Source organism: Manis javanica, chromosome 1 (genome assembly GCF_040802235.1).
Source record: "Manis javanica isolate MJ-LG chromosome 1, MJ_LKY, whole genome shotgun sequence".
In the NCBI taxonomy this organism is placed as follows: Eukaryota; Metazoa; Chordata; class Mammalia; order Pholidota; family Manidae; genus Manis; species Manis javanica.
Genome location: NC_133156.1, coordinates 174,796,126 through 174,824,100, shown reverse-complemented (window position 1 = coordinate 174,824,100; position 27,975 = coordinate 174,796,126). Strand labels below are relative to the sequence as shown.

Genomic DNA, 27,975 nt, shown 5'->3' with positions numbered 1-27,975 from the left:
AAGAATTAAGGTTTACTTGAAGCCTCCTGAAGAACTCTTCCTAATCCCATGCCTCTCCTTCCTCTCTGAAAGGCAGCCACTATACTTAAGGGGGGCGGCTATATACTTTCATAACATGTGTAATAAAAATGCACATATGTTGAAAGTGTGCACTGTACTCTTTTGTGCATTTTTTAAATTTCTCACACATCATACCTCTTTTCAGTTTGTTTTCCCAGTCAACACTTTGATTTCAGAGCTTACTCACTTTCATCTATTGGCTGCCCCAGATTCACACCCCTGAGTCAGTTTTGTCCCATCCATATGCACTGCCAGGAACCTGGAGTGAACAGCTGACAGGGTGCCCCCAGAGTTAGAGGACTCAGGCCTGCTATAGAGCTGGTTGAAAGAGCTCCCTTAAAGCAGTTGTAGTTATTCCCAGGTTTAATACAACTCTACTCGTTAACTCAGAATATTCAACCTGACAAGAAACAACTGTAACCACAAAGACGCAGACATTCCTGTGACTCCAGTGTACCCAGCCCTCTTAACAGTATCTTTAGAAGTCAATATTTGATCATGCCCTAGGTAAGACCCAACTCACTGGTTGGGATTGGAAAGTTTCATTTTACTGGATTTTGTCAAAGTGTTTGCTGAAATGATGTGTACCCATTTTCATTCCAATCTGTAATAGAAAGGTTTCCTTTGTTTCACATGCTTCGTAAGGTGAATGCTACTAAGCTTTAATTTGTTTGCCCCTCCCAACAGGTATGAAATGATATTTCCTTGCATACATTGTAATTTTTCCAATTATTAGTGAAGCCAAGCATCCGATCGTGAATACATATGAGTAATACAGGATTTTTTGTGTGTGAATTGCCTGTGCTCATCCTTTGTCTATTTTCTATTTTTTCTTATTGATTTGCATGAGTATTTATCTTACATACATGTGGAAGTACGAATTATTTATCAGTTATTCAATAGGAACAAAGTTTTAGGCAGCTAAGTCATACTGAGGGTTTGATATAAGTCAGTAAAATCATAGTGTATTGTAGGCATCAAATAGAATGAAATTAATATTCAGAATTTGCAGCTTAAGAAATGAATTTATAATTTCATTTTAAGGAAGATTCTCACATGAAAAATGCCAAATACATACAATATTTTCATGTTTAAGGAGGTTTATTTCAATGATCTAGATTATTTAGTCATGTAAAACAGTTTATTCCCAATACAAATGAATAAGTGAAATGGCCTTAGTTTAACATTCTGGTTTTTAGAAATAAATTTTTGATTCTTATTTGTGGCAATACAGCTCAATATCCCCCACATTCCTTTAATATAAAAGAAGTACCAAGGGCCAAATGAAAAATTCAAATGGTGTTGAGAACTAAGCACAGTAATTTGCTCACACAAGGAAATTCACCCCATGCATGCTTTGGTTTTGATCATTTTTATTGAAAAATGGTTACTCTGTTTTTATCTAATCTTCCTCTTTTTTTTTTAAAGTAAGCTACTTTAACATTTTATTTTTTCCTAGTAGAAATACATTTTTCTAGGAAATGTTTGATCTTGAATACTCTGACCCTCGAGAGTAAAGTAATTTAGCAGAGTTTCTCACACTCGGGATTAAAATGGATGTTAAGGTATCCACAGAAGATGGAAGTGAGTATAAAGACAAATCAGTCATGGAAGTTCAGAAATGGAAATAGATGAATGATGTTTCTATTTTATTGTCCTTGTAAATAAAAAGAATTGTTCTTTTGGCTTTCATTTGCCATGTGAATTGATTGTTACAAGATAACAGCTGAGAAAATCATAATTTTCAAGAATCAGTGGATCCACAGAATTTTTTTGAGTAGCCAGTGGGAGTATTTCAGACATTCCACTGTGTTTACTTGCCACAAACCTCCGCTGTGTATGCAGGTGTCCTTGTTTAATGAAAGAGGTGCCAGCATTTTAGAAATATGCGTGTGTATCTTCTTGTGCATTAAGGTGGTCCTAGTAAAATGGAACAAAATCAAATTCATATTTGAGCCCATTGGTCTCTTTCCCTAGGCTCCCAACCGGGGTGTCCTAGGATTTCCCTCCCCCATCTCACAGAGCCCTTCCATGAAGCACCCTCCACAGCCATCCCCAATCTCCAATGTCTCAAGTCCTATTCTCAACAGAAGTGGAATGGACTGGGTCATTTTATTTACACTTTACTGTAAATCCAGGTAGTAAGTTAAGGTCTGTTACTCACCAGCTATGACTTTAGCATCTGATATTAGTTAAATATTTATTGAGGCTTTATGAGGGCAAGATACTGTCCCACAAATCTGTATGTATTGAACCCTAGGATCTTTTATTTTATAGACAAACAGGTTAGAAGGGTTAAAAAAACTTGGCAAGGTTTCACATCTAGTCACTAGCAGAAACAAAATTCAAGTTAGGATGCCATGAAATCTCCACCCATACACAGTATACCCTGCTATGTTGGACAGGTTTCAAATAGTTGCTCTGTTGCATACCATCCCCATTCATGGAGTAACAGTTTGCTTCCTCTGCTGAAGATAAGTGGCACCAAATTTGGTCCACCTCAAACCCAGCTCCACTGACCTGTTGGAATGCCCAGAGTCTGTACCTTGCCCAAAGGCTGGAACAAGGGATCATGAAAGAAATATCACCTAATCCAATGTTTTTCACTTTGTTTAACCCAGTGATGCCACGCTTTGCTGAACAAGTAGAGGTTGCCATCGAAGCCCTGAGTGCCAACGTCCCTCAACCATTTGAGGAGAATGAGTTCATCGACGCCTCTCGCCTGGTGTATGACGGTGTGCGGGACATCAGAAAGGCTGTGCTGATGATCAGGGTAGGTAGGCCTCTGCAACGTGGAGCTGGTCACAGCTTTTCATAGGAACCCCAAAGAATTACTGACTTTAACTTGGTAAGCTGTTTGCCTTCTTATTTAGGCAGGCAAGGGACACTTTTTTCTTATAAAGGGGAGCATGATCCCAGGGTGACTAGATTCACGCTGAATATCGTCAAGAGTAATGCCCCGCCTGCTTCTTGCATGCACTGCTTCCTAAAGGTGAGGCCAACTTAGGGGTACTCCTGCTACTCTCCACGCACTCCTCTGCCTAACATTTTCCCATAAGGATCAGAAAGCCGTGGGATGGAAAGAAAGCGGATTACCCAGCTTAGTAATATTAGTCATGATAATAATGATGAATGACAATAAAGTGATGCCAGTATTCACAGCATTCCCTCAGACATTCTCTTGGTAACAAATAAGACACTATAAATAAGTTTATATAACCTTTCAGCCACCCTCCCCCATCACCCACCCTACTATCTCGTCATCCTCACTATTTTATTTTCAGGTAGGTGTAAACCTTCCAAACCACTGTCTAAGTAATTATGTATAGACATACACTAGAAAACATAATACAAGTAGACTTTGAAACTCATGTTTTGCCACTTGCATTGTTCAGCCACAGTGTACCTTCACATATTCTATTAAGATGCATAGTTTACCTCATTCTGCTTAACTGCTGGATAATATCCCATTGTAAGATGAAATTTTTTTTTCTTTTTACCTTAACAATTTGGCATCATAATTTTCAAACACTTTTCTTAACTATATAGCTCTTTCTTAAAATAAACTTAAATATTCAAAAGTATGATTGATGACACAGATACATTTGTGGCTATTTTAATCATAGCAGAGATGGGGATTCTTCAGTGCTAACCCCAAAAGCACATGTTCCAGTAGAAATACATGAGCCATATTTGCAACTTTAAATTTTCTAGTAGATACATTGCAAAAGCAAAAGAAACAGATGAAATTAATTTTAATAATATATTTTATTTAACCAAATGTATCCAAAACATTATCATTTTGACATGTGGTAGTAGCCACATTTAAAGTGCTCAGTAGCTCCTTGTAATTGTGGCCACCAAATAGGACATGGAAGTCCTAGACTGTATACTCACTCTCAACCTCCACAGTTGCCTCTGAGGCTGCTCAGTGAAACCACAAGGTATTTGCTGAATGTATTTTGAAAAACTTTCTCTCAGAGGGATTGCTGAGTATCTGAAACATCTCCTTAGACAAAACAGTAACAATCAAATAATTCATTTTCTGTTTCTGGTCCCTCAAATGATTTAAGAATTATCTGTGATATATCATCTTCTCTGGCCATTACATATTTACTCCTTTGACAATTTCATATATGGCATTAATTTACCCCCAAATCCTGGTTGTCCTCTCTGTGGTATCCAGAGCATAACACAATGTTTCCAAGGTGACCTTCGCAGCTGGAGTAGAGTATCATCAGAAAGGGTATCTCTTCCCTTCTTATTGACATCCATGAATTTCCTTAGACATCAGCCAACTTATTTACTTGGAAGTACAAATTGTGTCTTCTCATTTCTAATCTTTAAGTCAACTTGCCTGTTTTCATGTTAAATGTCTTTTATTCATAATTCTGTGATCAATTCAAAGCATTCAGAACATTGAATAAGTTGTGTCAGATAGTACTAACAATGTGGATTTCAAATTTGAAATTTGACAACTATCATATGTATTTCCTGTTCTTCTAACTTGCCCATTTTAGATCTGTCAGACTCTCACTATCTTTCAAGACTTGGCTCAGATCTTCTTTCCCCAAATTTTCTCCCTTAAAAACACGGACCCTATCCTTTAACTACCTATAAATATTTCTACTTGAGACAGTATTTATTAGACCATGTCCCTTTATATCTATTACCTTCTTTAGACTATGAAACTTTAGAAAGCAAAGACTATTTTTTTCTTTTCCTCCTTCACTGTAGTGCATTGTCTGGCACAGTGCTTTATAATAGGTGGTGGTGAGGGAAGGTAAAGAAAAACAGTTGCCTAGGGAAATAGGAAGGTCACAGAAAGATAAGAAAATTGGAGAAGGAAAGGAAGGATAGTCAGTTTCTTAAGCCTATAACGAATTAGATCATTTTTTTCCATTACATACTAACTTTGTGAAATAAGGTAATAGACCATGAGAGTTATGTTTTCAGAGCATTTGGCATTAAATCCCACTATAATCCTCAAGACATATTCCCTCTTTTGCCATTTTTCTGCTTTGTTAGCCTTCACATTTTTGAGACAACCATTCATCTGGGAAGGTAAGAAATTTTACAGCCATCATTCATTTATTCATTCATAAGCTGTAAAAAAAATATAATTTTAGATAAAATCCCATATCTTTGTTACATGAAGTGTCATTCCTACATCTTGACATTTCAAATGATTTGATCAGATGGAGTTCACACAACTTGAAACTGAGGAGAAGAGAAATGTACAGTATGCACAAATTGTTATTTTTAAATCCTTTTCCATCGAGCATCCAAGTGGCTTCATTTTGTACTTAATTTCTTGGTTTTCTTTCTGAATACAATGATTCTGTCTACTTAAAAAGCACAAAAACAAAACAAAACAAAACAACCTATCACACTAAGGAAGAAAGACCGTAAGACAAATAGAGCTGCCTCTTTCCCAGCAAACCTGCCCATGCCTCCTTCCCTCTGAAACTGTTGATTATACTTTGGAAAAATAAGAAAAAAATTTTTTTACCAAAAATAAATGCAAAAAGTACCAAGGGTCAAATTCTCCATCCCCTTACCTCTCAGTTATCAATAGATATTTAATAGTGATGTTGGTATCTTGGTGCTCCAGGCCACCTCCCATCATCCCTCTCAAGTAGACAAAGCTTGTCCTTCCTGTATTCCAACCTCGCCTTTCAGGACTCTACTTTTCTCTCAGAGCAGGTCTACTCTGTCCCTCTTCCATAAAACTGCCCCCCCCTTTTTTTTTTGCTACTTGCTGACTTGTCCTTGGTGATCTCTTGGCTACATGGAGATTTTCTGATTATCCCAGCATGGTAATTTAAAGACTGAACAGGCAACTCTGGCAGCAGTTATGTTCTATAATGTTTCTGTGAATGGAATTAGACAATACCGAAACATTGTTCCTAAGGAAAATTCAGGGCTGTGTTCCTGTGAACCTCTCTGAGTTCACATTTTTATCAACTGGTCAGTTTTTAAGCTTGTTTTATGTGTGCTTTTGTTTAAAGACATTGTTTAATAAATATTGCTGATTCCTTACTATTGAATTGATAGCTTTAAGTCATGCCTGAAGGAAGCTTATTTAAGAAATGCATTTTTTCTATCAGGTGCATAACAATTTCTTGCACTTAGGTACTCTAAACACTTCAGCACTATGCTTGGAAGCCATTTAAGGAGAGAAATAACCAAAAAATAAAGCAAAAGAAAATGTAAAAGTTGTGGCACTCAATAGATTTCAAAAAGGATACTTGTTTATGGTATTAGAGCTGAAACAAAAAGGTATAACATTGTACTCCTTGACCTCAGCTAGGAATATACACCTTGGGTGACTGAAATTTTTTGCCACATTGCAGGTATCTGTGAATAGAGAAGTATTGATTTGGGGATTGCAAAGAAGCTGTGGTGAGAAGACAAATTCACACATAAGAAATCTACAAACAATGACTAACCAAGTACATATATTTAAGACAGAAAGATTTAAGTATTGTATCCGAAACGTAAAGACAAAGATTTAACATTCCAAACATCTTGGATATTAAGATAAACAGGCAGGGTAGAAAGTGATTATATCTTGATATCAAGATACCTGTATTTAACAAAGCAGTAGTTGCTTCTCATATTAATGACCCTGAAAAAAATCTATAATGATATCTACACACTAACTTTCTGTAATTGGAACCTATTAATTAGGTTCAATGTGATATTCTTGAAAGCAGGTCAGAAAAACAATAGGGCTTAGGACAGGGTTCAGATAAATGTAAGTAGTTTAAATTCAAATTTTCCAGACTGTGCCTAAAGTGGTCCTGCAACATCGCAAGGTGTTTCAAATTTCAAGGGAAACACAGAGACATATCTCATATACTTCCTGAAATATAGCTGAAGAAGTACACAGTTTAAACACTGGTTTGGTATATTCCTTTTGATGATATCATACATTTGTGAAACTGGGTTTCTGGTTTTGCTGTGAGAAAAACCAGGTGCAGTGGATATTCAAATATATTCCAAAGTTTGAGAAAAAGTGCAATGTAAAAAAAACATTAAGTTGGTATTTCCAATCAACTTAATCAATTTTTGTGATCTGACTGGTAAATCTGCTTAATAAGCAGAACTGTTAATTTTGTTCAGCCTTATGGCACCATGAAAACATGTCCAAGGCAATGAGAGGCAATGAGAATACTTGAAGGAATAAAGTTTGGGGACCTATTGCTTAATTTGTTCTGGTTATTGGCATGTGAATTTTCTTCTCTATGCCTCAGTTTCCTTATATGCAAATAGGGACAAATATTACAATGGCTATAAGGCACTGGAGTAGACCTGGCATTTAGTAGGTTTCCAAGAAATATTTCCTTCCTTCATCCTGCTCATATGAAGCTTATACAGTCAATCAAGAAACTTGAATTTGTTGAATAAGTCAACGCCATTAAGAAAATTGTAGGGATTGGAGTCTGAATATTTGTCATAGTTAGAAAGTAAAGGGTTGAAAAGACTTTGAAAACAACTCATGACAAAATTGATTCACCTATTAAAGACTGCTGTTATCCCAGGGATAGTCAACTAATCAACAGGGTCCCAAAAGGCCCTAGTTTTGTTTTGCTAACTCAATTAATTAGAAATAATTTAATGTCTTTAATGTGATAATTTGATTTTGGTCATTCATTTATCAATATTTGTTGAATGCTTACTAGACCACCCCCACTGTTGGAGATACCCAGAATACAGAGTTTAACAAAATAAACACAAGTCCCTATCCCCCCAAAATTTATATTCCTTTGGTGGGAAACAGAACACACAAGGACATATAACATGCCCATTATTGTGCCATGGAGAAAACCGAGGCAGTGCAAAGTGGGTAGAGCACAGGCTGGGGATGGGTTCTGTGAAGGGTTGTCCCTGGGTCACATCTGAGAAGAGACTTGAGGGAGGAAGAGGAACCAAGCAGTAACAGTATTAGGAAAAGAATGCTCCAAGCAGAGGGAATGTCAGATGTGACCTAGGGCCACACGGAATGAGGTCAGAGCCATTGAAATGTTCTGAGCAGGAGAATAACAGGATCTGACTTAGACCTACAAGAACCTCCCTGGCTATGCTGGTAAGAATAGAACTTTTGGGACAGAGGCAGAAATAAGATCAGTTAGGAAGCCTCCAGAATAATCCAAGACAAAGATGCCAGTCAGTCCTGACTGAGATTTTGTTCTACATTGGCTTTAGGCAATTCTAAACTTAATTTTCTATTAAATCCATCCTGGTGGTATAGCACTCTGGGAGGAAATCCTTCCTCCTGCACCACCCAAACTGTCCTGTAGTTGTCGCCATTGTCCTCATCTCCCTGTGCCTTTCTTTGAAATGGGCCTTAATATATTTTTTTCATGTGTCCTAGTGAGATGACTCTAAGTCCTTCAGCTTTTCCTTATTTTGCTTCTCTACAAAAGCTGTTGTAGAGGAGACTGAGCATTTGGTTGGGAACCAGAGGCAGGTAAATTGATATTATCCTGTTCTGACATGTTGGCATGACCCTGGACATGTCACCTGATCTTGTTGGGCATGTGTCATAGGCACAAGTTAATCTCATAAACTCTTGGAAGGCAGAGATTGTAGAGGCCAAATGTTTTAATTGTGCCACTTTACAAATGAGACCTACTTTCACAATCTAACAGATAAAACTCGACCCAAGGAACCAAGAGTTGACACAAAGTAGTGTTTTTTATTGTGAAAAGATGTTCCCTGAGAGCACAGATGGACAGAACTGACCCTTGACCCTCAGTTGCCAGCCTCCAGTCTGGTGAATTATACATTGTATGGATTCCTTTTACTCTATAACACTGCCTAATGATCCAAGTCTAATGATCTCGGGACCAATTTGCAGAGCCTTGCTGTTTTTCCATGTCTCCTTTCCTATGGAGGTCCACGACCAACCAAAAAATAGCTCATATTTTAAAAAATGAGTAATTCAAAAAGTAACAACATGAGAAGTACACACATTTATGTTCAATTAGCACATTACACATCAAAGAACTGTATGAGTGACTAGGCTGGTTTTGCTGCATGTTTAAGGCACAAGAATATATTTTAATCTCATCCTTTTGTCTGGTGGTTTTTGTGATGGTTAAAATCATAGCCTCTGGAAACCCCTAGCTTGCTAGCTATAACTCCTTGGGAATTTTCTTTAACAACACTGAGCCTGTTTACACATCTATAAAATGGAGGTTAACTTTATTTCACTAGGTTGTTACAAGGATTAAATCCTTTAGCTGAATGTCTGGGCCATAGTGGGTGGTAAAAAATTATTTCTATTATCATTATTGTAGTTCTTATTGGATATATATTTTATTATTTATATAATGATCACTACCAGTTATAACTTTAGTTCACTCATGTCACTTACAAAGCATTTTCATACATATTTGACCCTAGAATCCTGTGAGGCCAGCAGGGCAAGTAGCAATTATTATCTCCATTTTATGAGTGAGGAGATAGAGAAGCAGAAAAAAACTAAGTGACTTGCCAGAAACACACAGCTTATGAGCAGCAGAGTTAGTCCAGAAATACTCAGTTCCCTTGGGTCCACATTCAGGTTATTATTTTTTTCATGCTTAAACATTTCTTTATTTTGGTTTCTGGACAGTCACTTGAATAAAAACCTCCTCATTATTAGCCTTAAGCTGCCAGGCTGTGTTTGTCATTGACTCTGCTAAATGCATAGATCACTGAAATGTTTGGACACAGTACTATAGGCACTGTCATATTCTCTTTTTTTCTGTTGAGTGAGGTTTTACATTTTACTTTTCTCTTTTCTCTTGTTTTCGAAAACTCACGACGAAAAGTGCTTGCAATCTTGTCATCTCATCTGTCAGCAGAATTTACCAACTCTGCAATTGTTCTGCACTGTACCCCAGAAGAGTGAGGAATGAGCAGAGATTATTGTCTCTGTCCACAATGAAAATACAACCAGTTATTTGAACCAGGTTCTGCCCACTCCACCCCTGCTTTAGTTAATAAAGTATGGGAACAAAACCTTCCTTTGCTCTCTCTTTTAATATTCCTGAGAAAGAAAATTGAACATCTGTAGATGACTGAGGGAATATTAATAAGGTTGATGGTGAGAAAGAAAGAAAACAAGGTATGCCAAAGCTTGGAAAATTACTAGGCATAATGTGACATTGGCATGAAGGACCCCATTTTATGCCTGTCTGACCAATCTCAAGGCTTCATCAATAACCACACCTGATTAATTACACTGAGGTAGCCAAAGAAGCCAGCAGAATAAAAATGCACCCTTCTGGGTGGGGAATGGGCAAGTGCACCATCAGTACTGTGGTGGTCTGTCCCTTCCTTTTGAAGACAGAGACCTGGGAGGTGGTGCTACTGCCTGTCAAGGGGCTATTTGTGGGGGGCTGTCACCTTTCAGTCTAACGACAGTTGAGCTGAGAATCCCACCTTAATGCAGTCTCCTTTTGTGCACCGTCTTTACCACCTCCTGAATTTATCCTCTTAGAGTTAACAGAGCGTGATAGTTCACAGTACATGCCTCAAGCTACATGACTGAGGAGGCTTTGAGTGAGGTCTGACCTCTCATGACTTAGTTTTCGTATCTATAAAATGGAGAAAATAGTCAACATCATAAGACTGACTGTTAAAAAAATTGTGAATTACAGTTAGTAGTGTATGTAACGTGCTTGGAGAAAACTGATAGGCACATGGAAAGCACTTAAAGCATGTTATCTATCATTATCCTTATAGATAAGGAATTTTTTTTATTTTTAGGTTTATGGAGTCATTCATATCTTTTCTCTGACAATGACTTCACATTGGGCAGAATCTCTATCTAACTCTTCTCACCTTAAAGCCATTCCATAGCTCCAGTTCTCACCTAACTTGTAATGTGAGAAAACAACAACACAACTAAAAAACAGCAACATGTTCTGAGTCAGACACATTTGGATGTTTGGGTCTGAATTCTAATTCTGTTATTAACTAGTTCAGGGACATTGGGTACCATTGCTTCTCAGAATCTTGATTTCTTCATCTCTTAGCTAAGTTGATACTGTGTATGAAAGAGTCCTTTACTCCTTAGTACATATGTAGTAATTGGTAGTTTTTTTTTTTAAATGTTGGAATGAAGTGATTTCAAAATCCTAATACCAATGATGGCACACATTTCAAAATGCCTACTATGTGCCAGATACTCTATACAAGTACATTACCTAATCTTCATAAAAATCATACAGGTAACTATTGTCCTCCATGTGAATTCACAGAGGAGGAAACCAAAGGTAAGAGAGGGTTTTGCCAGTGGTCTCACAGGGGTTCATGTTCTGGCAGCCTTGACTGTGGAGTTTGTAGCTGTTACCCAAATACCATCTGGCTTAGTGAGCACATCAGATATTCATCAGGTCAAGTCAGTGGCCTGGAGATGATCAGTCCTTTTTGCTTGTTGAGACTGAAAGAGAGCTGGAATACAGCAAAAAGGGCATTAAATAAAAGGCACAGGTGCAAGTTTTGTTGTTCGTGGTGATTTTTTTATCTTACAATAGATTTGTGGGTGGAAATAACACACAAATATTTTTTTTAAGGTTAGAAGGCATATCATATGAAGATTTAAATTTAGACTTGCTATACCTACAGGAAGAAGTGATTAGTAAAATGCATTTTTTTTTAAAGATAAATTAGGGCAGCTTGATTTTTCTGACTCCAGTATGTCCCGTGTGACCTCCAATAAGCTCGCTCTTGGGGCTACTTAGCCTTTGCAGTGATGAAGTGTATGGATGGGGGTGGAGGTTATCAATTTAAAATATGGTGATTTTTCTTCTTCCCTCTGTATCTTCAGACCCCAGAAGAACTAGAGGATGATTCTGACTTTGAGCAGGAAGATTATGACGTGCGCAGCCGTACCAGTGTTCAGACTGAGGACGACCAGCTCATTGCAGGGCAGAGTGCACGCGTGAGTAGAAACCAGGGCTTTGGTTTGGTGCACAGAGGCTTTGTTCACCAAATTGGCAGGAGGGAATTGCTTATGTCCAGGGAGTTAAAACTCCAGAGATTCATGGCTCAGAAATCTATGCTTTCATCTGGGGTTATTTTTAGCAATTCACATTTTACACAGTGTAAATAACCACCACTGCTTCTGATTCCTTCTAACTCTCTTCTCTCTCCATCATTCAAAACAGCAGCCACATCAAAGCAAATTCTTACGTGCATAGTGGATTTGGTGGGGTTGGGAATCATGACTAGATGGCTTAACAGCCAGGGGATGCAGGAATGCTCCTTTCTCGCACTGGAACAGGCGCCATGGTTCTGCTTGAAGCCTCCAAGCTTGTTAACAGCTCAAGAGGCAAGGACAAATGAAGACTGGGAACTCAACTTTGTAAGTGGCTGAGCTGCTGTTGCTCCATATTCCAGCCTAGGGTCTCTGATGAACAAGACCATATCTTTTAAAAGCGGTTCAAGGCCATCAGATTAGAGAGAATTTTTTCTCCCAGGGCAGTAGCCCTAGATATGTCTGCCATGATAGAAAAATTAATTATATAAACATACTAGAAAAATGCCATCTTAAGGCATGGAGTAGGAATCAAAAGAAAGTCCATTTCTCTGGCAAACATTTGAACACTCCTGAATACTCTGTGACACTGTCCACCAACGTTAAATATTCCAAAGAGGATTTTAGGATTTGATCTATCCAATTAGCTGTATCACTTTGAGAGCAGATGCAGGTAATCAAGCAGATGGCAGAGATAAACTGCCCGGGGATTACAAAAGAATGTGAGATTCTCTTTCTTTTAAAGGCTCCATTTCCATAGGGGAAAATCAGTCAAATTAGAGTATATTTGAGTTATATAGTCTAATTCTCTATGGTAAGTCTTACTGAAGAATAGATAATGAATAGAAACCAAGAAGTTGAGAAAGAAGTGATTTAGGATAGGGATTAGGAAACCCCAGAAAGCTCACACTAGTTTAGGAATTGTGAAATAAGAGCATGAAATAGCCAATCAGAGATTACAATAAAGAGGACTCAAAGAAGACTAAACCTTACATGGAAGTAAGAAAGTCTTTGTACTTAAAACCCAATTTCTTTTTTGTGCTTTATATGCTGATAATCTCATTCAACAATTAAATGATCCAGAATATATAGGTGGACATTGATAAAAGAAATGTGGGGGTAAAAGCCAGGATATTCAAGGTACTCTGGCTTTGATTTCAGACAGATATGGTTTTGACTTATAAGGGGTAGGGTGAGGACATACTCCCTTACGTGTTGCTTAATTTTACTGAGCTTCAGTCCTATCTTCTGTAAAATATGAATAATAGACTTACTTGGTAGGATTCTTTTGAAGTTTTAATTGCTTAATATGTTTTAAATACTGAGTAGAATGCCTGACATACATCAAATACTCAATAAGGGATGACTCTGAAAATTGTCATTCTTTGGAAGAGAAATCTCTTCAGATCTCAAGCTGGTGACTGTAGAAAAGTACACAGAAGAGTATGAAGCACCCTACTTTGAAAACCCTTTGTAGACTCTATTTAATCCTCCCAAAATGTTGAAAATTGGAAGTCCATTAAGCTGAGTCTTTTCAGCCTGTGTTGGCACAACACTAAACTAATTCATCAAGTAAGTCAATACATCTTCCAAATTAGATAAAACCAGCATTTTTGTGTCAATGACAAAGGGCAAGTCTGAGTAATTCATCCAAATATTAATCAGTTCAAAGCCAATTTGATTGACTGATGGCAATTCAGTATTGATACAGCTCAGTATCCATTGACTTATTTTCTCAAAGACCAAGCATATTGTATAATCCTTATCTTTATAATCACCATCTTGTCCAAATGGCATAATTAGTCCCACTTCTTAAAATTCTTATTGTTCTCACTCACACATCTTTCTTATATTAGATAGCAAGTCAGTAATAAGGGGTAGAAACAAAAGTCCAATGGCACCTGTCTACATCATCCATTATTTCTTCATCCAACAGGTGATAAGACAGTAATGTTTTTTGAAATATTTTCAGCATGAATTATGGAAACTCCAGGATAATAGGAATAAAGTACCCCTCTACTCCAGCACTTGCTGATTTGTCTTTGAGATCCATCATGTGGTCTGTGTGATTAACTTGCTGCAGACAACATTAGTTATTGAGTCATCCTATTTTAGCCTGTAATTATATGATGCCAAATCCGAGACATAGAATTATGGATGTAAGTTGAAAATAAGAGGGTGCATTGAATTGCTGAAATGAAAGATGGTTGAACTTTTGACCAGAGAAGTGTGTTAACTTGATCAAAATTGTGAAGAGGCAGAAGTTGTCTTTGACAGAGCCAGTTGCTTGTTCCAGCTGCCAGTTCTTCCGTTAGTGGCTTTATTTTGTGTCTCATTCAGACCAATTCTTCCTCTCTGAAAACGGTAAATTAATAGGAGGCTAAGGTAGAGAAAAGCTTTTAGTACCCACTCCAACAGTTCTCTCAAATTCTGAAATTAGAATGTTTATTTCCTTTATACACTCCTATCTGCTGCTTCTCTACATTTTATGAGAAAGTAAAAGTGAATAAGAATGATCATACCCTGATCTCATAAAATGTAGAAGTAATCAGACCCTTTGATCCTATACATGATATTTTATAAACTCTTCACAGATTGATATAGTTAAAATTAGCAACAACTCTTGGGCACTTAGCCTTGGTGATAAAATATATTATTTGGAGTCACACAGACCCGATTTTAAATATGGGCTTGTCCAAGCTGTGTGATTCGTTGTATATGTGTGTGTATAAAACATAATGTGTTTAGGAGAAGTTCATGATAAAATGTGTCACAAGACTTGTCACATAATGTTCAGTAAATGAAGATGATGATGATGGTGATGATATTTGAAGCATGAGTTATTCATCCATTAGAAGGTTGGCCAAATAATTTAACCTGAAAGAACTGGACAGTACAGGCAATCCTGAAAGTTTTTACTTGAAATAACAGGACAATTTCCTCAATTTTCCAATTTACTTGATCGCCTCATACTGGTAAAAGTCCAAGGACCACTCCTTAACTATTTATATTTATTATACCATTTTAAAAACAAGTGAATAGAAACAGGCACATTGAGTTTAATCCATTTTAATAATTATTTATAAATATTCACATACTTGAAGTCTTAATGTTAGACTCTTGTTCTGCACTTAAGAAACTAACATTTGTCAATTTGAAGGTCCATAGACCTCAAAAGTCATCTTTCTCATTGAGATTGGAAAAATCATCATACCAGAAGCTCCTTGAAATTTAGACTGAAGAAAGATCCTGGACTGAGTGTTTGTTGGCTTGTATCAGTGATTTCTACTTTCATTTAATAAGTAGAGTTTATAGCATTAATCACAAAAGAAGAGTTGGCCATTCAGAAGACTGAGAGCCTGGGATGGGAGGAAAAATAGGAAAGTTTGTGGCTTGAAGGATTGAAGGCTCTGATAATGCCAGTCTGGGGCCCCGATCAGCATCCAGACTGCTGTGCCCAGCTGCTGTGAACAAGAGCACACACTCAGGCGGCCCCAGGCGCTCACAGCACACCAGCAGAAAAGCTATGTTTCTTCTGTTTCCTTGGTCTGAGGGAATGAACAAATTCTATGTTATGTAGTTTGTGTTCAACTTGATTTAAATGTAGTCAGCCTCTAATTTTTTTTAAGCTGGAACGGCTTTAATGTGTTAACATTTCAAACTGCTGAGTTACATTGATAAGACTTAATTAAAACTCATGTGTTGAATTTTAATTTGATTAACTTGCAAATTTCGCAGTTTGTGATCTACTGTTTATAGATAACCTTTTTTTAAATTCCAGTTTCGGAAAAGGTCAATTATGAATTTTTAAAAACGAAGAACATTTTAAGAATATTGAGGAAAAGACTTAAGCTTATCGATAGCTATGTAAGCAGAAACAAATGGAGCGACGCTCGCACGCGAGTCACACACCATTAAGTGCATTATGCGAGCTGGGCACCCTTAGAGTCAAAATAACATCTTCCTTTGCAAATCTGCTTTGAAGCAGTCACTTTTTCTTCAGAACTGTGCCCTTAGAAAATATTTGTCAGTCCCAGTAACTTTTCTTGAACTGTGCTGATGCTGTGAGTGGAAAATGTTTAAGCCATCAATAAAAAGATGTTTATTGAGTTTCTACTCCTATGGGTTGCTGAAGCCTCCAACTCTGAGGAAGCTCAAGAGAGAAATCATAGGTAGGGCATTAATGGGATTTAGAGTAAAGTGAGGCAGTTAGTACTCAAATGCTAAACTGTGTAATTGAAATTTAAATGATAAATTTGACAGATGTTACACCCTTCGATGCACAAATTAACCCTTTGGGGACAATGAAAGATTCATCAATTCTATCTGGGGATTGAATGTAGAGTCTGGAGGTCTTCTGGGTAGTTTTAGATTCTTTTACAGAGAAGCATCTCATGAATGCTTTAAGTGATGTTGGTTTGGACTTCTTCGGAAGTCTAAGTAAAACATGATTATTGATTTTGTATGAGGAGGACAAATTAATATAGGACAGCATTAGATCACCAGGTAGGTATCAGGAAAAAAAGTTCATATTTAACTTCAGCAAATCTACACTGATTTCAAATGCATTGCAACAACTGCCTTGTTATTTGCACAATATTGCATATGTGTTTACAACATACTCTTTTGTGTATTGGCCACATTTTTAAATATAGTTTTTATTAAAAATACTTCAAAAGATTTTTCAAAATATCATATTTTAAATTCTTTAACTCTAGTATTTGTACCAGTCTGGATTTTTAAATATGGATTGTAATTTGTGTACACATACACACACACACACAGGCACTCACACCCTATTTATATAAAGTCACACACATGCATACATGTAAGTGAGTAGATCTGGCTGTCTGTTAGTAAGATGTAACATTTGTGCAGCTGCTAGTCTAAGGATATCTTTATGCAAATCAGACAAAGACAGTCCTTACTTTGGGCAGATGAAGTCTCACCTCTAGTATGCTTAGCTTGGTGGACAACACCTGTAATATCAGCCCCCTTTGCCTTGCTAGTCTGGGATTATTGTCCATTGTCTAACCTTGATGGACATGCGTGTGATGCAGTTGTATACAGTGATTATGGCGTTGGCTGACCTGGGTTTGAATCCTAATCCTACAGCTAATCAGTTGTGTAAAATTGGGAATTTAATTAATTTTTCTGGGCTTTGGTATCACTATTAATAAGATAGAGATAATAATAATATTATTAATCTTATATAATTACGTTTTTTTGACATACATAAGCTTCTTTGCACAGTACCCAGTATACATGTCTGTACTCAGAGAATTATGTCAGCCTTCTGTTTATTGACAATCACCTACACTATGGGTCCATCCCTTCTCTTTAATGGCAATTAAGTAATCAACTATAGAGGTAACTAGAAAGGAAAACTAATGCAGAAATGATGATAAGGTTAACAATAACTCCATACATGACTGACTGTCATTTTTTTTTTTTGGATAAAACACTTAACACATTTATTATTTCATTTGCTGTCCAGCAAAACATTTTGAGGTAACTGTTTACTATTCTTATATTGTATCTGGAGAAGTTAGGATATGATCCAGCAGCAATGAGCTCTGAACCCAAGACAGTAAAAGAGCCTGGTTCAGCCCAATTTTCCTGAGCTTAGGTCCACGGACAGTTCTGTTTGACTTCAGCTACCTCTGCTTCAAACAAGTCACTCATACTGGGAGGAGCTTTACACTTTAGGAGGCAATCTTTTTGCGTAATTGTACTTGTCCTTTGCAAAAGCTGTAGGCCCACCAAGTCATGCTTTCTCGGTCTCTCTTCCAGAGTATATATGTGTCCCAGAATCAGAGGGACACTAGGGCTGACATGCTTACTCATGTGGTCCTTTCTTTGAAACTGGTTGCATCTCTAGGAGGGGAAGGTGATACCACACATTTCACTCTGTGCCTGATGCATAAATGTCAAATAACAAATACAGTTGATTTCTCTTTATTCAGAGTATTTATTTTCTGTAAAGTCCTCATGAACCTTTAGTTAGCAACTACTGAAGCATTGCTCCTAGAGGAAATACAGGGTTAGGTTCCTGAGAGCTGCTAGCCTTGATATCATCTTCAATCCACCAATAGTTCATAACATTGAACTTGTGGCCAGGAACACTAGAACTCATGGCAGAACGAAGCCTATCTAATATAAAAAATTTCTCCTTGAGGCACATCATAGTCTCTTGGGCTTAGGGACACTTAGCAACAGTGCAGCCCTATGGTTGGGTCTGGGTTAAACAGCAAAATCACCAACAAAAGGTACAAAGGCATGGAAAATGTAACACTAAATCAACTGCAGAAAAGATACTTCTTTATAGTATGAATGCTGAAACCAGAAAGCAGAGAATCCCTTTTTAGATGAATGCTGAAGCATCATCTGGGAACACACATGTTGAGTGACACACATTTTTTGCACCTCTGCATGTGTCTATGAATGACTAAAAGCACAGTATTGATTCTGGGGTTGCAAATAAATTTTAAAGAGTATGCAAATTTGCAAATGAAGAATCCATGAATAATGAGAATCGATTGTAGTTCTTCCTTTTCTGTATTTCATTACCTAGCAACTATTGAAAATCAACCTTTGCTTCCTATTCCTATACGTTGTCCCATCACAGCTTCTCTGACTACACACTCATAGTCATTATAGGGATCAGGGGTCATCCCAGGATTTCCATAGAAGAGGTGGAGGTGCTGGGAATATGGATGTCACCCTTGAAATGCCCTGAGCAGGGGATTTTTGTTGGGCATCTAACTGTGGACTCTTTCATTAACACTCATGGAAAGTCACCCCACCTGACTTGGATGCTTACATGTTGTTTAGAATGCCTCTCCTTCCCAGCAACAGAAAGCCTTTTTTTTTCTTTTTTCCCTTTTCTGAACAGATTTCAGTGTTGAAAGAGGTGCATTCTTTCATCTGGCAAAAGTTTTCTGAGACCAAATATAAAAATTGTTAAGAATAGATTCTTTTGAACAAACATACACCATCAAAGCGACAGAGAAATTCTGTTATTGTCAGTGTGCATGGACCTTTGGATCTCTCTATTTTTTGTATGTGGAAATGGGGACGGGCATTTTGGGGACCTCTCTAATCTGTACTTTTGCCTTCCTGGGGATGGAGATAATGCACTTTCCAGAATGGTGGGGCAGCCTGTAAACCTCATCAGGTTGTGGGTTTGCCATTAACTGGAGGCAGAGTCAACCGACTATCTGTCCTTACTTTGTCCTCATTAGTCACACTTTTTCTGTAACCCACACAGGCCATCATGGCACAGCTACCGCAGGAGGAAAAAGCAAAAATAGCTGAGCAGGTGGAGATATTCCACCAAGAGAAAAGCAAGCTGGATGCTGAAGTGGCCAAATGGGACGACAGCGGCAATGACATCATCGTGCTGGCCAAGCAGATGTGCATGATCATGATGGAGATGACGGACTTCACAAGGTGAGGCCCAGAGACAGGGAGGTTACATTTTCTCGTTAACCCAGAAGCATAACAGTGTATATTAGCATGTAAAAGCCTGCTGAAAAATTAAAATACTGTATCAAAGCAAGGTAGTGGTATTAAAAAATTTACATGTGTAAGTCAAAATGATCTGGACCTAATTCTTAGCAGGTGGGTCTTTTTTGGTCAAGAACAGGTTCATTTTTCTGAATATTACTGTTTTAATTGTCTATCCAAAGTCAGTCATAAAATCAGACCCCTAGGTGTTGTGTGACTCATTTTTGGTGTATGCTGTTTTATAATGTGTTTAAATATTATTTTGAAGGTAAGGTGAATGATTTGTTAATATCCTTTTAGAAAAAAATATGCATATGCGTATGTATGTATATATGTAAATATCTTTAATGCTAGTTCATGGTCTAGCTTTAATTTCAGCTCATATTTTACCCTTGCATACAAAGAATCAGCTTTGACAATCTGATTCAATAATTTTGGTGGGAAAATAAAAACTTTATAAGTTTTATTCCCATTTGCTCTGAGCAGTGCCTATAATAAATCAAGAGACCAGTCAGAATTTTGTCAGGAGTCTTTTCTTCACCAGGGGACATTGCTGTTTAGCCACTGCATTTTTAGTCTCCTCTTTAAAGGGAGGTGATGTTTCTGTCCTTCCAACCACGCAAAGGCCAAACCAAGGGAGAACAAAGCTCAATGGAAAGATGCTTAGATTTGGAGTCCAAATACCAGGCGAATTTGGACCAGTCTCACTCTCTTTCTTTATTTGAAAAATGGGAAAATAATGATTTTCTTATCCACTATACAGGAGAGTTTTAAAATTCAAAGAGATAATATAATTGTAAATTATGCTTCCATACAAATGTAAGCTATCATTTTGCCATAGATGTAGTTTTTCTGGGAAAAACACACACATAGATACACATGAGCAAAGGTGTTTTAATGATTCAACCTGGTATTTGTTATTAAAAGTCTGTTAGGATATGTGGCAATGTCAAAACATCATCTTATGGGTGGCATTTTTTTTTAAAGGTTGTTGAATGCATCTAATAAGAAGGGCTACAATTGATTATAGTTATAATAAAATATGGAGCATCTCGGCCACATCCCCCTTACCCTTTACCTCTGGCCCATATGTACTAATAGCATTGCTTGGCCCTTTTTCCAAATAGTTTTAATTTGTTTTTGACTTCAGTGAAATGACTTTTCTGTTATGACAGTGACCTTCGAGACTTTTAAATGTCATTGTATTCATTAAAAGTTCAAATTTGTATATTTGGTTAGTCCTTGTTGGCTTCACAGATTTATTCCCCCACCCAAAAAAAATAATAATAATAGGAAAAAACAGTCTGAATTTACTACAAATCAGACTATCATGGCAGCCTCAGTTGTTGCTTTTCAAGGCCTGTAATGACTTAATTTGCTTGCTTCAACATTGTATTAGTATTTTATCTGATGGATATTATGCAATCCATTAATAACATCACTTGCACAAATAATCTTATTAGTTTAAAGTGAGTAATGAATCTCGTCATGTTGCTAGTTTAGATCAGGAGAACATTTTATAATGCTCTAGATCATATATAACTGTGGTCAAGGAAGAGATATATTTGAGGGGGTCTAGATGGTGTTAAATAAGGGAGACTTTCAATTAGTCAAAGTGCAGTTTTAAAAGTGAAAAGAAGGCTGCTTTAATTTCCTAGGGATTTCATGTAATAATTTTGTGCTGATTTGAATAATGAAATGTCTGGAATGCTACTGGTTATCATTTTTCCCACTCTCTGATGGGTAGTTTTGTACCCCTTTGTGAGGGCCCAGGGAGGGGTATAGTTATTAATGACCAGAGAAACAGAAGAAGGTGTGAATTGGAAATAGAACACAGGAAGCTGAGATTTGATCTGCACAGTATCTTCCTTTGCAAAGAGGTAGTTGAATTGAGCCTTCCTCTGAGGCCTCCCACTTGAGTTCACCGACTCAACTATATGCATTATTTTTGCCGACATCTTCCAGTTCAAGGAGGAATCATTTCAGCTCTGTACTTCTAATGACGCCTGTGTATTACATTCTCTTATGTAAAGGAACAGATACAGCTGATCAAAAATCGAAACTTGGCTACTCTTCTCAAATCATATGTTTAAAGGGCACTTGGGCACAAAAAATACCTTTGCATTTATTCCCTTGTTGTTTTATTCTTATCGGTCGCTAACTAATTACTTTGATTCAGTAATCTCAATGATAGCCACTCCATTATTGTTGAAATTGGAGAGGTTCTGCCTCATTATTTGTGTAATAACTTCTTCATGGAGGATAAAACTGATTATACCTTGCGTATGTCTTCTTCCTGTTCGGTTCTCGACCTCCCCCTCACAGGCAGGGGAAGAAGCAGTGTCCTGTGGGGTGAATCCATATTCCTAATGTCATTTTCAGAAAGAAAGAAAGCATGTACCAGTCTTGCATCCCAATAACAAAAAGGTGTGTGTAAGGGGACAGCTGAGGAAAGAAACTCAAATTTAATTGTAAGGCAAGGGAAAAGCCGTCTTTTGAGATCAACTGTAAGTTCTGATCTTTAAGGAAATGGAGTTCAGGCTAAGAAAACAAATCAGGGTACAATCAACTCAGTAAGATATTGAGCACTAGACTAAAAATGTAATCACCCCACACTTCCCTAACTTCATCCCTGTCTTAGTTCAGACACTCAGTACCTTAGCCCAGGTATCATGTGACTGGTCCTTTAGTTCCAATTGTTGACACTTGTCAGTCCATGCCACGCTACATCTGGCCATTAAAGGGCAATCTTTGCACCAAAACTTTCATTTGCTCCTTTTTTCCTAGAATAAAATAAAAATTCAGTTTGCTATCCAAGGCCTACCTTTATTGACCCTTAGACTTCCTTCTCAATTTTGTGCATATTTGTCCTTCAACTTCAAGGCCATAATATAAATGTTACTTCCTTGCTACTCTTAGTTTTGCAATCTCACCCAACTCCTCAATAATCCCCATATGCATTCAATTTTTCTACTGTGCTGTCTTTATGTTGCTTCAGCCAGTGGGTGAAAGTGATATTTTCTAAGTATATTTTATGGAATCTTGGCTCTAAAAAGAGGTTTCTATGATTCAATACATTTGCAAATACACTCCTTACATACTCTGTCTCATTATTGGAGAGTCACATTATATTGACAAATTAGAGGTATTGAGAAAGCTATATCAAACAAAACTTTAATTTGGATTAACTCAGAATTTAAGACTTGTGGGTTCTAAGAACATTAGCTCACACATTTATTTTTTTATATTAATACCTATTACCTTTTCATGAAATAAATATAAATTAGTTGGTAAATTGTGGATAGCAGGGACACAGGAATAGTTTTCCATGATCCTCTTTTTTTAGAGTGACCACTTCCTGGGAAAGCTTCCAAATATTGACCCTGGTATAAGAATCACCGATTACCCAAAAAAAGAAGGTCACAGCAGTCTGTATGGTAAACCCAACTTAATGGCTTGATGTTCTTTCTAAAAACATGTTCCAGATGGAGCAATCTGATAGATTCTGGCTGTAAGGTCACCTCATAGCACCTTTTAAAACACAGCATAAAGGGTATATAAGTCATCATTTTAATACTAGGAGCTATAGCCGATGGGTCCAGTCCCTTTGCCAACATTGCCTTCCACTGATAGGAAGACTCAAACTTATTATCTCTTTTCTGAGCCTGGCTTTTTGTTTGTTTTCTTTCTGCCGGCACCCACTTCACATTATTCATATGACTGTGGCTCATTTTAACCTGTGCTGTCCAATGCAGTAGCCACTAGCCACTTGTGACTACTTAAATTAACTGCTTTTTATTATGGTGAAAAACATATATAATAAAATTTACCATGTTAACCATTTTTAAGTATACAGTTCTGTGGCAGTAAGTACATTCACATTTTTAAGCAGTCATCACTGCCATCAATGTTTAGAAATTTTTCAGTACCACTGAATGCCAACTCCCCATTCCCTTGTCCCCTCAGCCCCTGACAAGCACCGTTCTGCTTTCCATCTCAATGAATTTGACTGCTCTTAAATATCTCATATGAAATATATTTTGTCTTTTTGTGACTGGCTTCTTTTACTTAGTATAATGTTCTCAAGATTCATCCATGTTGTAGTTTATGTCAGACTTCCATTCCTATTTAAGACTAAATAATATTTCATTTTGTGTATGTATCATACTATGTTTATCCATTAATTCATTGTTAGACACTTGGATTGATTCTATTTTAGCTATTGTAAATAATGTTGGTGTGAACATGCATGTACAAATATCTCCTTGAAAGCATGCTTTCAGATCTTTGGGGTATATGCCCATAATTGGAATTGCTGGATTATATGGTAATTCTATGCTTAATTTTGTCAGGAACCTCCTCACTGTTTTGCACAGAAGCTGTACTATTTTACATTCTCATCAATGGTGCACGAAAGTTCCAACTTCTTCACATCCTCACCAACACTCCTTATTTTCTGTTTTTACAGAGTGCAAGATGATATCTCATTGTGATGTTTATTTGCAGTTCTCTAATGATTAGTGATGTTGAACACCTTTTCATATGCAGATTGGCCATTGTTTATCTTCTTTGGAGAAATGTACATTTTGCCCATTTTTTAATTAGGTTGGTTGAATTTTAGTGTTGAGTTATAGGAGTTTTTATATGTACTGGATAATAACCTCTTGTTAGATACATGACTTGGAAATATTTTCTCTGATTCAGTGGGTTGCCTTTATATTCTGTTGCAGAAGTTTTTTGAAATTTGGACATAGTCAAATTTATCCATTTTTCATTTTTTGCCGGTTCTTGATCTTATATGTAAAAAATCATTGCCAAATCCAATGTCATGATTTACCCCAATGTTTTCTTGTAAAATTTTTATAGTTTAGTTTTTGTGTGAAGGTCTTTGGTCCATTTTGAGTTTAATTTTCTTATATGGTGTAAGATAAGGGTTCCACTTCATTCTTTTGCATGTGGATATAAACTTTTCCCAACACTATTTGTTGAAGATATTGCCCTTTTCCCATTGATTGGTCTTGATACCCTTGTTGAAAATGATTTTACTGTACTTAGGAGGATTTACTTCTGAGCTCTCTATTCTGTTCCATTGATCTATATGTCTGCTTTTTTGCTGGTAATACACTTTTTTCATAAAGTATAATTGACTTGTAATATTCTGAGTTTCAAATGTATATCATAGTGATTTGATATTTTTATACATTACAAAATGATCCCCACAATAAGTCTACTTACCATCTGTCATCATACAAAGTTAGTACAGTAACATTGACTGTATTCCCTATGCTGTATATTACATCCCCGTGACTTCTTTATGACTGGAAGTGTGTCCTTGATCCAAATTAACCTAATTTGCCCACTTGTCAACCCTTCTTCCCTTCTAGAAATCAACTTTGTTTCCTGGATCTATGAGTCTGTTTGTGCTTTGTTGTATTTGTTTTGTTTCTTAAAATCTACATAAAAGTGAGACCATACAGTATTTGTCTTTTTTGGTCTGATTCATTTCACTTAGCATAATATCCTTCAGGTCCACCATGTTGCTGCAAATAGCATGATTTCATTCTTTTTTATGGCTGAGTGATGTTCCATCATCTATCTATCTATCTGTCTATCTGTCTGTCTGTCTGTCTGTCTGTCTGTCTATCTATCTCATCTCACATCTTCTGTATTCAATCACTATTGATGGGCACTCAGGTTGCTTCCCTAGCTTGGCTAGTAGATAGTGCTGCAATGACCATAGGGATGCATACCTCTTCAAACTAGTGTTTTCATTTTCTTCAGATCAATACCCAGAAGTGGAATTGCTGGATCATTTAGTAGTTGTATTTTTTATCCTTTTGATCATAGCCAATATGAATGGTGTGAGGTCATACCTCACTGTGATTTTGATTTGCCTTTCCCTTATGATTACTGTTATAGAGCATCTTTCCATCTGTATATCTTGTTTGGAAAAATGTCTATTCAAGTCCTCTGCCCAGTTTTAATCAGATTGTGTTTTAAACAGATTGTGATAGTAAAGAAATGCAACAGATTTCTATATGTTAATTTTGTATCCTGTTACTTTACTGAATTTGAGTTCTAACAGTGTTAATACTGTTAAATATTGTCAAATCTAAAAACCCATCACTAAGACCAATGTCAAGGAGCTTACTGCCTATGTTTTCTTCCAGGAGTTTAAAAGTTTCAGGTCTTATATTCAAGCCTTTGATCTACTTGGAGTTGCTTTTTGTGTATATGGTATAAGATAGTGGTCCAGTTTCATTCTTTTACATGTGACTGTCCAGCTTTCCCAGAACCATTTACTAAAGAGACTATCTTTCCCCACTTTTTTCCTGTTTGGCTGCTTTGCCATGAATTAATTAACTGTATTTGTCTGAATTTATATTTATTATAAGGTAATACACTTAATCATGCAGAATTAAAAAATGGTACAAAATCTAAACATAAAGAAGACCAGAGGAAAGGATTAACTTTTCAATAAGTATTCAAAGGACAATTGGTTACTGTTATGTAAAAATAAAGTAACAATGTGAGTCCTACCTCACCTTACAAGCCAAAAACTAAACTGCAGCTGAATTTAATATCTGAATATGAAAAGGAAAGTTTAAAATTTTAGAGTAAAATGGGAAAATAATTTTATTATCTCGGAACAGAGACAAACTTTTCTTTCTTTTCCCCAACTTTACTGGGATATAGTTGTCATATTACAGTGTGGGAGTTTAGGTATATGATGTGTTGATTTGATACAAATATATATTGAAAAATGATTACCACCATAGCATTAGCTAACACCTCCATTAAGAAAGAACTTCCTAATATGTGAAAAGTACAAACTATAGTAGAAATGATTTATGCATAAGACCACAATAAAATGAAAATTTATATTTTAAAAAACTGTAGTAAAAGTAAGCATAAAGGCTACAACTGAAAGGAGTAATTTACAACATGAACAACTAACCAGAGATCATAAGCCAAAACATCTAAGGAGCTTAGACAAGCAATTTAGGTGGAAAAAAACAAGTCAGTAGAGAAATGTGTGGAAGACTTGAGTGAACAACATAGACAAAAGAACATGTGAATGATTAATAATGATCAATAAGTGATAAAGAGATACTTGACTTCTGTCATCACAGAAATAAAAATTAATTTTTTTTCATATCCATAGTATTGAAAGAAAAGCAAGTGAATGAGTATTATTAAGTTATGAAATATATCTACAGAAGAATGCATTAAAGTAAGTGTACAACTTAAATATTACTGTAAGGTAGCCTGCATAAGCATCACCCAGCTTCAAAGCCCCCATATCCCTCTTCCAGATCACAATACCCTTTCTCTCAACTGTGTTTTAATGCATTTTGACTTTGACTTTGGCAGTAATGTACCAGTCTCTTATTGGTAGTATTTGTAGTATTTGCTGAGTTCTATGGAATAAGTACTCCTGACATGGCAGATTTTTCAAGCTACCAGCCTATCAGCTGATTTATCAAATTCCCCAAAATTATCAGTCAGCTCTTGTGAGCAAGTGTAAATAAACCCACCCAGAACTCAAGTCCCACTTTCTTTATTTCTTTGCCTTTTCTTCCTCTTTCCTTTTTTATTTTAACAAAATAGTTTTACTACCAAATAAGTATTCTTCAATAAATAGTTTGTATTAGCTGCTTCTGACACTGTCAATATTGTTACTTAATGAAATTGTTTTCAAATGACTCTTCCTTTTCTGTTTCCTGTGTGTTTAAATAGCATTGGGATTATCTTATTTTTAAAGGTTTAGTGAATTCCTCTGTGAAACCATCTGGATTTACTGATTTTCTGGCCAGTTTTCACTTTGACAGCCTTATTTATTTCTTCTAAGGAAATCAGACTCTAGACTTTTCAAACTCTTCCAGGTTAACATTCGTAAATTCTATTTTCCTAGAAAGTTATTTCATCCAGATTATCAAATTTATTTACATGTATTTTAGGAAAGTAATTTTATGATAGTGTTAATTTCCTGTTTTCAAAGGTTATTTCACTCCTGCCTGTTTTACTTTTAAATATTTTCTCCCACTTTTTGTCTTGATAGCAGTATCATTTTTACTTTTTTGAGCTAGTGTAAGATTGATTTATTTCCAGTGTTTTATTATTTTCTAACTCATTAATCTAGCAATTTTGTTTCTTCCTACTTCCTTCTAAATTCTTGAGTCAGATAATTATTGTTTTTGTTATTTGTTTCATGTTAATATCTAGTTAAGGCTGTGTATGTTTCTCAGAGATCACTACTTTAGCTGTTCTTATAAGAATAAAATCTATATAGCAAAGAAAGTCCTGAATTTTGTGATTCAGGACACAGAGGTTATAGTCCACATTCTTTTTGCATATGTTTGATGTGT

General features: G+C 36.5%; 1 protein-coding gene across 7 annotated transcripts in view; it reads left to right on the top strand.

Moving 5' to 3' along the window:
• Positions 1-27,975, top strand: part of CTNNA2 (catenin alpha 2) — a 1,115,489-nt gene that overhangs the window by 1,038,740 nt on the left and 48,774 nt on the right. For all 7 annotated transcript variants that reach the window (XM_073241862.1, XM_073241858.1, XM_073241861.1 and 4 more), the window contains 3 exons: positions 2,682-2,833; positions 11,888-12,001; positions 19,368-19,549. In XM_073241862.1, coding sequence (XP_073097963.1) covers positions 2,682-2,833; positions 11,888-12,001; positions 19,368-19,549 — 448 coding nt within the window. The remainder of the gene's footprint in view (positions 1-2,681; positions 2,834-11,887; positions 12,002-19,367; positions 19,550-27,975) is intronic.